Source organism: Nannobrachium achirus (genome assembly GCF_963921795.1).
Source record: "Nannobrachium achirus genome assembly, chromosome: 10".
NCBI lineage: Eukaryota > Metazoa > Chordata > Actinopteri > Myctophiformes > Myctophidae > Nannobrachium > Nannobrachium achirus.
Genome location: NC_137819.1, coordinates 61,285,722 through 61,299,672, shown reverse-complemented (window position 1 = coordinate 61,299,672; position 13,951 = coordinate 61,285,722). Strand labels below are relative to the sequence as shown.

Below are 13,951 nucleotides of genomic sequence, written 5' to 3'. Positions count from 1 at the left end.
AAAAAAATAAAACGTTTCTAAAACCTAAAAATGCTATCTAGCTTCTTGTATGGTCATTGAGGGAACAGTTACAGTAGTGCTATGGGTTTAGGTGGAGTCTGAAGAGGAGTCTTCAGGCCATATATTGGTAGAAATATAATTCTTCTAATATTGTTTGTATTAGTTTAGTTGTATTCAAATACAGTATGGCAATTATATAAAAACGACATTGGGTCTTTAGTGAAATATGGTGTGATTTCATAATAAAAATCCAGTTAAGCTGATTCTCTCAAGCAGGATGTTCCAACCCAGTGAGTCTGAAGCTGTCACTTTAAGACCGATATCTCTGTGACTGATTAATTCAATGTAACGCGATGCGTTTGGGGAGAGCCGTGTCTCCCACTGTTGTGGTGGTGGATCTAGCACAGCTACACAAAGGCAGCGGGGAGAACAGCGAGCACATCCAGCTGCACCTCGCAGTCAGATTTGGACGGATCATCCGTTTAAAAAAAATAAAAGTTAATGTAATATTATCCCAGATGCTGAGATGAAGAGAGCCGAAGATGGGTTCTAATTATTTGGACTAAAACTCCCGTCCGTTTTGGCTTCCACCGGATCTTTGACGCAACTGAGGGAAATTCATCTTTCATCCGATCAGGAGGAGATCCTATCAGACCGTAGAAGAGCATGGCTTCGGAGAAACACGGTAGGTTTTATTTTTACACATGATCGTGCCATGTTGCGGATTTTCTGTCACCGCTGTAATTGATCGCCTAATTGAGCCACTTTCCTTCCCATCCCCCACTGTTTATCCCACTGCGAATTGTGGGCTACACGTTTTTTTTTGTTTTTTGTTTTCGGCTTGAAGGCATCAATCATAGCCTGTTCTGGGGAGACTGGTACTGATGCGAGAAGAACATCTGCATATTCAGCCTCTCTGTTTTTCAACATCCCCACATCTGCTTTTCATCTGCACAGCAGCGCATCGCGCTTCTCTCTTCCATCTTCGGGCCTACATTTCGTTATGATGAGAGAGAGACTGTGTGTGTGTGTGTGTGTGTGTGTGTGTGTGTGTGTGTGTGTGTGTGTGCGCGTGCGCGTGCGTGTGTGTGTGCGTGCGTGCGTAAAGTGCCTAGTCTAGTGCTTAATTTCTGTCGTTTTCCCGGATTCTTGCCAAACAGTGTGTCTGTCTGACTTCATCAATGCTCTCGAGGTTAAATGGTCCCTTACTTATACTGTAGCGGTAGCCTAACATGTATCCACTATAATTAATCTTTGGCTTTTTATTAGTTGGGTTGCTGGTTGCTATCATATAGGCTACATAGGGCGACTGGGCCTCGCTCATATGTGTTCCTGTTCCACTTCATTCTAAATGTGTTTGATAGGGTTAGAGCAGGCCTGTCAGGTTCTTTCCTCACTGATATCAACAAACCATTTATGTATGGGGGATTTGACATTCTGAAACAGGACACAGCCTTCCATAAAATGTTGCCAATAAAGCACTAGCCTACTCTAGAATGTCAAATAAGCTGTATAGCATTAAGATTTCCATTCACTGGAACAAAGGGCACTAAATGATAAGTGTTATGGTGCACACATTTCTTTATTGCACCTTTAGTGCAAAGCATTTTTACAATGTGCAATTACATGCATACACTGACAGTGGATGCAACTATTCAGGACACCAACCTACAGTACTCAAGTTGTGGGTTCAATTCAGTGCCTTAAGTTGCTCAAGGAGTCAGGATACAAAAGCCATGAGGCAGGGATCGAACTGGGAACCCTTTCCCACTCTATCACCTGATGATTGAGGAACTTCCACACCCACTAATTAAAAAAGATGTCCTTAGGTCATGTAGGCCTATCTTTTAAAATCACTTTGGCTGAAGAGAATTTGTTCTCTTTGTGTCCTTACCCAAATCATTTGATTGGGTGTGTATGTATAGTTTCTCGTTTGTGCGTATTTCCGGCATTGTGGGGAAGGATGGTGGGTGGGAGGAGAGGAATGGGAGAAAATATAAAAACAAAGAGTTGTTCTATTTTAGTAACTTGAACGTGTACTCTTTGGATAATCTTTAAAAAGCAAAACAAAAAAACACTTAGGGACGATTTATGTTATAGAAACATAGATATATAGACATATAGGCCTGTTTGAAAGTATACATATTCTTGTACCTGTTTTACATACAACTGTTACTTGGATTAGGAAGAATACTTAGAATAGAAGCGTTGAATTGTTTCCCACACCATTGATGTTATAGAGAGCTCCAGGCTGCCCTTTTTGTTGTCTTATATAACACAAGACAGGCTCACTCTTTTTCCAAGATGGAAGAAGCTCCTTAACTTTTCATATTTACCCATAGATTGTTGTTGTCAAAGTATGTGACTATATTTAGATTCATCATACCTTCTAATGCCACTGTTAACACTGTTACAGTTACAGTAATATACTTTTAGTGCACTTTAACTACACACACACACACACGCACGCACGCGCGCGCACACACACACACACACACACACACACACACACACACACACACACACACACACACACACACACACACACACACACACACACACACACACACAGAGTGTCTGTCTGTCTGTCTGATTGTTTGAAAGTACTTCCTGTGCTGCACTTACAGTACCTGCCTTGAGTGTATTTAAAGACTAAAGGCTTTTCTCTGCTCATCTTAGTTTTTATCACTCATTGAGATCTGACACAGGAAATCTAATATTTTCAAGTTTGATTATTTCCAATGGGATTTTAATCAAAGACAGCTTCCTTATTCTCAGTCTGGATTAGCTGCTGCTGTTATTGCCTATCAGCTAGGGGTGGGACGATATGAACATGTCATATCACCATTATTGTGACCAAAGAAATCGCGATTTACGATATTATCGCGATAATCCATCATCCTGGGGCAGAACGTTTCCAAAAAATAGCCGATCTACAAGCTCACAACGCGTTGTAAGTAAACTTGTAGATCGGTTATTTTTTGGCAAAGACATTTGATAGAGTGAAAAAAAGACTGTATCAAGTACGTATATTTTAAGTCCCTTTTACCAATTCTAGAGGGTTTAAGAAGTGGTACCGGATATGTACGGCTTGGCAAATAAAAGGAGAATTGATCCCAGACAGTGCATGACGGAGGACGACATCACGATAATTGAAATCTCCACGATACGATTATCGTGAGTGTTCTTTATCGCGATAAACGATAATATCACGTGTCGTCCCATCCCTGCTAACAGCGGATGTCACAATAACATCATGGAAAAGCTTCAACAAAGGTCGCTCAGCCGAATGACTGTGTGTGTGTGTGTGTGTGTGTGTGTGTGTGTGTGTGTGTGTGTGTGTGTGTGTGTGTGTGTGTGTGTGTGTGTGTGTTTGTGTTTGTGTTGTGTGTGTGTGTGTGTGTGTGTGTGTGTGTGTGTGTGTGTGTGTGTGTGTGTGTGTGTGTGTGCTCATCACTGCTAGTAACTTATGTAACGACGTGTCCTCAAGCACAAGTCATCTCTCATCACTCAACCACATCCCTCCATCCCTGTCCTCCACCTACTGCATCCTCGCACTTGTTCTCTCTCTCTCTCTCTCTCTCTCTCTCTCTCTCTCTCTCTCTCTCTCTCTCGCTCTCTCTCCATCTCCCTCGCCCTCACTCAGTGGCGTCAGTTCAGCAAAAGCTAGGGTATGGCAAAGATGGAAAATAGGCATTACATTTTGGATAACACGGTTCTATTGTGAAAATAGCAGATCTACATGCTCACAACGCCTCACGCTGCGAGGTGTTGTGAGCATGTAGATCGGCTATTTTCACAATGTCTAAAAAAATAAATAAAAAAAAGACTTGTCAGTTTTTTACACAGGTTTCTACGGTTTCTTGGGCTGGATATGGCAGCCTGCATGGAATGGTCGTTCAAGTGCAGCTAAACTTAGCATGTTAGTAAACGTGCCACAATTAACAATAATGCATTGCACCTGTGCAGCTGACCTGCAGAACCTGGGAATATATATACCATTCTGTCAAGATGATGAGAACATTAAATTAAAGTGACCATTTTGTAAGATGTTGCATTTGTAGTTATTTTACTGTAATTTAACAAAATAATAACCAGCGCAGATAGACAAAGAGACATTCATGGATTTATGTTTAAAATTAACTTTCATTTCCCCTCCTGGACCCAGGGTATGGCAGCTGCATACCCCTGGACCCCCCTGGACCCAGGGTATGGCAGCTGCATACCCCTGGACCCCCCTGGACCCAGGGTATGGCAGCTGCATACCCCTGGACCGTGATAAATCCCTGGATCGTGATAAATTACTCCTTCAGAGAGAGGCATGGTGGATCCACACCCTCCAAACTGAGCATCCGAAGGGGCTCAATGAAGAGCTACTGTTGGGATGTTTTTTGTGAAATTTACAAGACTTGATGCTTGAAATTCTTAATTTCTAAAAAATACTGAATTTTGTGGACTTTCTAGTTTACGTAGTTCCTCTCTCTGAAGGAAGTGTGAGTAACACTTAAGTGTGTCTTTAAAGTTTTCTATTTTTCTATTTTTCGACCTGTATAGGTTTTTGAGTCAGTATGAGTCTGTCGTTATATTGGGGTCCCTGACCTGCACAGACAATGGTATTGGGTTGAAAACTTGTTTTTTAAAAATGGAATTAATGTTTTTCTTATTTCTTGTATATTTTTTTCTCTTTTTTTCTCTTGTTTAATATGACCCCGTGGTATATTTAAAAACATGTATAAAGAAAGAAAATGTTGGGAACTACTTGTACATTGAAGAAAATGAAATTTGTTTCACTCGGACCGTTCTGTGTGTGACACCAAGGTCCCCTTTATAAGTGACACAATGTGTATATGTCTTCAGTTTACACGCTGAGGAAGGCCTGCTGGCCGAAACGTCCGTATGTTCTGACGGCTGCTGGGGGTGATACCCTTTAATAAACAAGAAGAATTCATTCTAAAGTGAGTGCTGGCGTCCTTGTTCTACCCCTGGACCCCCCTGGACCCCCCTGGACCCAGGGTATGGCAGCTGCATACCCCTGGACCCCCCTGGACCCCCCTGGACCCAGGGTATGGCAGCTGCATACCCCTGGACCCCCCTGGACCCCCCTGGACCCAGGGTATGGCAGCTGCATACCCCTGCCATACCCAACTGACGCCCCTGCCCTCACTCCTATATTTATGCTTACTCTGCCATTCTGTCCCTCCAAATCTGTATTTTCTGTCCCGCCAGCCAACCTCTCTTTCTGTCTTCCCATGATCTTGTTCTTTTCCATGAGCGTGCGGTTCTGTTCCCCTTGTCAGCTAACATGACGTGTAACCTCCTGCAGGATATTGTCCTCGGTGCACCAGCTCTGATGCCATCAGCTTTTATCTCTGAGGCTTCCATTTGACAGGATTCATTTGTACCCTCGGTCTAGATGAAAACTTTTGTATTCCCCATTCATGCTATTTTCCTGTGCTGTGATGATAATGTTGTGTGTGTGTGTGTGTGTGTGTGTGTGTGTGTGTGTGTGTGTGTGTGTGTGTGTGTGTGTGTGTGTGTGTGTGTGTGTGTGTGTGTGTGTGTGTGTGTGTGTGTGTGTGTGTGTGTGTGTGTGTGTGTGTGTGTGTGTGTGAGAGAGAGACACAGATGTTGATGATTAGGACTGAAATGTCAGGCAGAAGACAATTTCACACACATCTCTCTCTCTCTGCTATCTCTGTTCAAGGGCATTCACCAAATATTCGAATATTCAAATATCAAAGTCACTTTTCGATGTTGTTCACCGAAGTCGAATATTCGCTTATTTACATTTTTTATTGTTTTCTTAAAAAAAAAAAAAAAAGAAATTAGGCCGTGACCCCCAAAATAAACATATTTGAACTGGGGACCCCCACCCTGACAAGCACTTGGAATTGTAGGTATTACATTTAACTCGGTTCCACAGATAAATATTGTGAAAATAGCAGATCTACATGCTCACAACGCCTCGCATGTGAGCATGTAGATCAGCCATTTTCACAATGTTCACCTCTTGCTTACTTAATATTTGACAGTTTGGCCAGTCCTGTTGAATATTCGACTATTCTAATACTTTGAGGTTGAATAACTCGAATACTAAAAATCACTATTCGTGAATGCCCTACTCTGTTCATCTTCTCATTCTCTCTTAAACTCCTGGTGCCATCCAGGTCTGGGTGACCCTGGACGTCAGCCCATGCAGCCCCCGCCTTACCTCCAGGGACCCCCGGAATCCAGCTTCCTCCAGCACCCCCACGTGGGCCCTCAGCCCAACTACCCCCCTCCCACTGCACCCCAGGGCTCAGAGGGATACCTCCAGGAGACACAGTTCCACTGTGGCCCTCTGGGGCCCTCGGGGGCCCCTCAGGGCTACACTGTCCAGACCCATGGACCCACGGCGGGCACCCTGCCTCACCCACCTGTAGGTTACCCCTACTCGGGCTACCCCCTGCAGCTGCAGCCCTGCACGGCCTACGTGCCCATCTACCCCATGGCTTCGGTGAGTCAGAGCCTGAAGGAGCATCTCTTGAAATATTTTAGGCCTAGAATTATTGAATGCTTTAACTATTGAAAAATAGCAGATATACAAGCTCACAGCGCGGCACCGAGTGCCATCTGCTATTTTTGAAAAAGTTGTGAAAATGTGTGCAAATCTTTGAATATATGTATTTTTAAAGCGAACGTTTGTAACTAAAATTTTGATCTGGGGTGGTCCCTGGAGCTAGATATTTTGAGATGGGGGTCCGTGGCCAAATACATATCATTTTGGGGGTCCTTCACATGAAAACGTTTGAGAACCACTGACATAGCTGTCTCTCAAGAACAGACTAACTGAGCTCCAGTTAACTGAAAAGGACCTTTTCGTTGACGATGGCTGGCCAGATTGCTGACATAGAAACATAGATTTTTCAAAAAACCTTAGAAGGATTCAAAAGACATTTATAGAATCGTGTGTTCACAATTTTTCAAAAATAGCAGATCTACAAGCTTGCAGCGCGGCACTCGGTGCCGCGCTGCAAGCTTGTATATCTGTGTTTTTCAATAGTTAAAGCATAAAATAATGATACACAATAATGTGTACCCGTTGGGTTAACGAGGGAACCCGTGCACAGACCTATAGGTAGGAATGGAGCTCTTTAATTTTTATTGATAATGAGCATCTTATCGATCCTGCTTGAGCGTCTTCTAATATATTGTGGAAAGACATGAGGCGATAAATTCTGAACAGAACTGGTGTCCAGTTGTTGTGACTGTGAATTTGTTGACCACCATCTACAATCATTCATTAGTGTGCAATAGGTGTTAAATGCAGTGGAGCTTTGGGGTTTTCTTTTCAGGGCGGATGGTCATTTATTGACGTCATGTGCACGTGTGGTCGGTCGCACACCTTTAGATGTGTGCGCACACCTATATGTGCGCATGGAACAAATAGAAAATACTGCGCTGCAGTAGAGAAACCAAAAGTTTGCTTTGAACGAATCTCATCTATCACAGTAATGGAGCCATGTAGCCTGACGCACGCACAATGCACATAGTCACCGCTGGAAACCTACAGTAGGTTTTAAAGTAGCCTATCCATATGAATAGGGTAGCGTTTGGACTTGAATCTAGGGGGGATGCGCAAGCCCACCACTCACTGCCTGCCTGGTAAACCTGTTTTGCAAATAGCCATTTGATTACCATGGTCGTCCGTACGTATGCCCCACATTTTAGCATGGTAAACGCGATAAAACAATAGAACGAAGCAAATGAAAACATTTTAACACTCACTTTTTCTTTTCTCTTATTACAATCTAAAATATGAACTCTTGTTGTAAAAAAACAAAGTTGTCCTTTAAACATGACGTCATGGACCGCTATGCTCGATAACAATCTCGATAAACCTATAAGCGTATCGGGCCCTAGTTTCGAGCTCCATCCCTATACCTACTGTAGGCTATAGGCCAGTCTGAGGTTTTGCACCATGATGCTTTTTCCAGTGGTTTTCCGATGAAAATGTGTGTCCTTGTGACAGCTTCTGGGTATGTAGGTTACTGTGTGCCTAGTTTCTCCCTGACTCGTGGTCGTCTGGACTATTGTCTGCTTCAAACTGGAACTGGGAGTAAGTGCTTCTCTTTAGCAGCTCCATTGTGATCTGTAAACAAAGTAATGAATCTGAGAGCATACCATATGTATCTGATTCACGTGTATCAAAACAACATCCCGCTTCCAGCAGTGGAAGCTTGTGATTGGCTGTGTGTGTGTGAGTTTTACATTACAGTTTACAGTTTAGGCATTTAGCAGACGCTTTTAATCCAAAGCGAATTAAGCCTCTATCAGAGTCCAGGGTGAAGAGCTATTCACTTCAAAGAAAATGATTCTAAAAAACCTAAAAACAAATGCTTACTAGCTTCCTGTATGGTCATTGAGTGTTTCAGTAGTGCTATGGGTTTAGGTGGAGTCTGAAAAGGTGAGTCTTCAGTCCACGGAGAAAGCTAGCAAGTGAGTCCGTTGTTCTAAGTGCAACAGGGAGTTTATTCGACAGTTTTCTAACTGTGTCCTCCTCTCAGGGTCAGCCCTACATGTCCAACGGAGCAGGGGGTCACCCTGGGATGCCCCCCATGCAGATGCCCCCCAGCATCACCCTGATGGAGCGCCGCCCGCCCCACGACTACCTGCCCATCGCCGTGCTCACCACCGTCTGCTGCTTCTGGCCCACGGGCATCATCGCCATCCTCAAAGCAGTGCAGGTCGGCCAAGTTCCCTGTTTCGGAACATTGTTGTTTTTGACAGAGATTTTTTATTTAGTTTTTAGTCATAGTCTTTTCAATGAAATGTAATTTAGTTTTAGTCATGATTTAGTCACCTGAAAAGTATTAGTTTTAGTCTAATTTTAGTTGACGGAATGTCATTTTAGGCGACTAAATCTACACTTGATTTAGTCAACCAAAATGTATTTTGGCGGGCCTTGATGGCATCGTAATGACTGATTTTACACTTGTTTGCATGCTGAAAATAGCCGATCTACAAGCTCGTAGAAAATAGCTTGTAGATCTGCTATTTTCAGCACGCAACATAGGAGAGCAACCAAACATAAAATTAGTCTTTTCTCCACTAGTCCCTTCCCAACAGTTTAGTCTAGTTTTTATTTTGTTGACGAAATTGTAAATATATTTAGTCTTAGTTTTAGTCATCACAGCTTAGTTTTTATTACGTTTTTATTTCGTTTTCGTCAGTGAAAACTTCATTTTCACTTAAGCTAACCACAGCCACAATTTAACACAAATCTAACTGTAACCTTAAAATAACTATCCCTCATAAAACTAAGCCTAACCTGAACATCTCACCCTAATCAATCCTAATCCCAACCTGAATCTTTCCATAATGGTAACCCTGACTGTAAAAATCTAATTTGACCATAAAAGAATCTCCCTTTTCATGACACACACAATAGGAATCAATCAGGCCTTGACACTCAGGGTTGCCCACCTGCCCCTGGCAGGTAAATTACACTTTCGGGAAGGTGGAGTTCAAGTGCTCGTTTGAGAGGGGATGCAACCATCTATCTATCTATACTATAATTTTGCGAATGTCTGAGTGAGTGAGTGTCTGTCTGTCTGTCTGTCTGTCTGTCTGTCTGTCTCAGCGTTTCTCCTCGGTGGCTGGAGCAATTGATCTGAAATCGCATCACCATCAGCATATGAACACACCTGACATAACTGTAAAGCCCGTTTGTCACTTTCACAAATCGTATGCTGTATAATAGCATTTTTATGGCGTATCTATATCTATTTAGCCTACAGTACCTTTTGTGACCACACATGTTAAGGGAGGGGCGCTGTTGTTCAGGCCATGCACAATCACACACAAACCCACACACACACACACACACACACACACACACACACGGGGGGGGGGGGGGGGGGGGGGGGGGTGCAGGCAGGTCTGTAGCCATTAAACGAAACGGGTTTCTTACATTGATGCTCCTACATCATGCAAGCACCAGTTAACGTTACTTTCCATCCCTCATATACTGTGTGCACAGTATCCCATAACCCACACACTGCACATCATTTTGGAGCTCATATCTTTGAACGGGTAAGGGCTAGTAAACACAACACAAGATATCTGTTGAAACACCTGAACGTGTCCAGAGCACTGTCTTCTGGTCTGTGGAATGTAAAATAAGAGCACTGTTGACCTATAATGTGCTGTTTTCACTGTTGTTACACTACAACATATAAATAACCCATAGTCATATTTATAGCTATGTAGGTATTTAGCGTAACATTTTAATTTATCACACAGCCCCAGAAAGTAAAACAATAAGTGTTAAATTGAACGGTAATTCAAATTTTACCTATCTTTTTATAATGGATGATTTACCTTACAGGCAAGTGGGCATGACCTTTGGGCAAGTAGAACATGACCTGTACTTACCCGATGGGCAAGTGTGCTCTGAGACCTTAGTGTCAACCCCTGGGCAGTGTTGGGGAAGTTAAAGTTGCATGTAACTGAGTTACGTAACTAAGTTACATTTTGCTGTACTTGCTGGTAACTGAGTTACATTCATATTTCTGTAACTCGTCAAGTAACAGAGATACCTTTTGGGTAATTTTTGGCTCAAGTTACAAGTTACAAGAAGTTACACGCTAAGTTATAATTTTACATTTAAGTTTTGTTAAGATTGACAATCAAATGTCCTCAACAGATCATAATTTTCTTCTTTTTTAACTTTATATTAGGAACACAGAAAATGTCAAGCATTTTGAAATAAAACATAAAACTCAGTTGAGAGGCATATTTCTGCTGGCATGTGACTTTTTTTGTAGGATATTATATTTTGTTTCATGTAAACCAAATGTACATTCTCAATTTAACGCTGAAAAAAGTTACATTTCTCCAGAGGGGTATAACTTTAACTTGATCAAGTTACTGACATGGTGAGTTACTTGTAACTGTACAAGTTACGCTTTCAAAGTAACTTCCCCAACACTGCCCCTGGGAATATACATGGTTATAGCAATCATTGCAAAGTCATTCTATGACAAACTGATTCTGTGTCAACCATGTGACATCAGACCACACGAGTTACCTACAGTAAGTGGAGCCTGACATGGGAGATCCAAGCGTTGATTCTGCTGGTTGCGCCTTGATTTCTACCTCTGATTGTCTGTTCACAGTGAAACGGTGGTTTGTGCTCTGCTGACCAACATGAAACTCGCTGCATTAATGTAAACTACACTGGGATAGAATGGATGTCCCCATTTGGTCTTGTTTGAGTTTAGTTGAGTTGACATGGCGGCGCTGCTTTGATCTGTATTGTTCCAGCCTGTTAACCTAAAAACCGTCCCTATTCTGGGCATTGCATAATAAATAGGTGAACATTTGACCAAAATAGGTGCACAATTATTCAGCAAAAATAGGCACACATTCAGCAAAAACAGGTGAACAATCAGTGATAATGGCGGACATTTGACGAAAATAGGCGAACATTCTGTGATAATAAACAACCGAATGTCTGTCTGTCTGTCTGTCTGTCTGTCTGTCTGTCTGTCTGTCTGTTATATCTGCATGCTGACATCACTGAAGCTAAACGGTGCCCAAATTTGGAGATAACTGCCGCCGCCTGTACTGCGCTTGCGTCGGCGCCATGGTAACAGCTGCATGCTGAAACAGTGTCCAAATTTGGAGATGACTGACATCTCTCTCTCTCATATATTATATAACCTCTGTCTAACACAGGCACGTGCACACATAGACATCAAAGGGAGCTTGAGCCCTTGCCTTTTTATCTGTCTGTAAAAAGTGCCCTTTGCAGACCATGAATGCAGTTTTTACTATGGTGAAAGAAATGCAAATGACCCTCTTTCTGTGCCGTACTTGAAGGCAGCATTCAAGAGAATTGCCTTGTCCAAACTCTCCTGAACTTGAATGCAGCATCTTATGTTGAAATAATTGCCCTCTCTGTATAGACATTTATGCTGTACGCCACATCTCCAGTATTCACTTGATTAGTTCAGTGTGGTATCAAGCACCAAAATAGCCGACCTCCAAGCTCACAACGCGTCGCAGCGCGACGCGTTGTGAGCTTGGAGGTCGGCTATTTTCGATATTTCCACCAAAAGGCCCTTTTAGAAATGTCACCCCCTGCCTCTCTAACACTCTCTGCTGGTCCCTGGTCTAACGCCTCTTCCCCTGGCTCCAGGTGCGCACGGCCATAGCCAGGGGGGACATGGTGACGGCGGAGATCGCCTCACGCGAGGCCCGCAACTTCTCCTTCATCAGCCTGGCGGTGGGCATCGCCTCCATCGTGCTGTGCACCATCCTCACCGTGGTCATCATCATCGCCTCGCAGCACCACGACGACGACTGGGAACCCTAGTCTCGCCGCGCCCCCGCGCCGCCAACACACGCAGCGCGTCGGATACGCGCACTCACGACCTCCCAACGAACCTGGAGCAGTGTTTCTCAAACGTTCACATTTCAAGGTCTCCCATTTTAACTCAGACAGTGTACAAATGGAACCAAACGAACCCTGGCGGGTCCGTTTGGTTCCGTTTGTACGCTGTCAGAGTTAAAGACCCCCCCTAAAGGAACCCACAGAGTCCCTGGAATCCACTTTGAGAACCACTGCACTGGGCTCACTTTTTCCAACCAACTGGAGGAATGGATGGAGTGACAGAAAAGCATTCATCGCTTTTGCTTAATGCGACACCAAGTCAGAATGCCAGACACACACACACACACACACACACACACACACACACACACACACACACACACACACACACACACACACACACACACACACACACACACACACACACACACACACACAGAGAGTTCTGACCTATCTTTTTTTTTTTTATAATTTTTATCCCACAATTTTTGTAACCCATTTTTTCACCCAGTGCTAATTGCCTATGTAATCCTGGGCTCTGCTCTCCCTCTGCTGCGCCTGGGGAGACAACGGACTGACCTCATGCATCCTTCTATGCATGAGGAGTCCAAGTTGCTTCTTTTCACCTGACAGTGGAGATTTCCCTGGTTTGGACGTAGCGCGTGGAAGGAACACGTTATTCCAACCAGTTCCATTCCCCTCCATCAGGCGCCCCGGCTGGCCAGGGGGAGGCATTATTGAGACCAGGATTACGTGCATGTTTTTGTGAGGGTATCAACCCTAGGAGACACGGGGAGAACATGCAAACCTATCTTACTATTAACACAGCAACACTTAATGATTTGCCTTCAGATATGAACTTAAATAAGACGAACAAATCTCACAACATTAACTATTCATTCGTTTTGCCACCGAATAATTCATGAGCGCTTTCACGAACACATTCACAGGAGAGGAGAGGCGAGGTCGCCGAGTATTTTTCAAGAGTTTTAAACCTCCCAAATGGAGGTGCAAAGAGTGTTTTTTTCTTTTTTTTTTTGCGTTCTTTTCTTTTGGAACCTTTGTTAAGTCATGCACAAGTTTATATAAGATTCAAGTACAAGTATTCAAGTGGGTTTTTCCATTCCAAAGCAACGTGCCATGTTGAACAGTGTTATTGTATGGATTTACAGCAGGCCTATAGTATTATTACTGATCCACTTATATAACAGACAGAGGAACAGCTGCAGGGGTAGAATGGATGATCAATACACCAAACCAACCAAACAGAGTACACTCACACAAGACTCTAAACTCAACCAAACATAAGCTGACCTGCTGCTTCAGTGTTCCGTGGACATTTTTAGTTGGAAGGATTACTACTGGCCGTCATAACTCATGTAATACGTTGGTTGGTTTATTTATTCAAACTTGTATTTATTTATTTATTCGTTACGTGCCACTGTTTTTTATCAGCAGCTTATGTGACACTCTGGAACTGGCTTACAACACTTAATATCTCATGGAATGAGTTTGCACTTTTATTTTATTTTTTACAAACGTAAAGATGTTAAAAGGTAGTCTTGCACTTTT

At 43.1% G+C, this 13,951-nt stretch overlaps 1 protein-coding gene across 1 annotated transcript; it reads left to right on the top strand.

Annotated features, from left to right (window-relative positions):
* Positions 1-666: 666 nt before the first annotated feature.
* prrt1 (proline-rich transmembrane protein 1) lies at positions 667-12,361 on the top strand (the record flags this gene model as incomplete). The annotated part of the gene is made up of 4 exons (XM_080734409.1): positions 667-685; positions 6,168-6,496; positions 8,547-8,726; positions 12,185-12,361. 4 exons carry the CDS (start codon positions 667-669, stop codon positions 12,359-12,361), a joined length of 705 nt encoding a protein of 234 aa, XP_080590535.1.
* Positions 12,362-13,951: the final 1,590 nt, after the last annotated feature.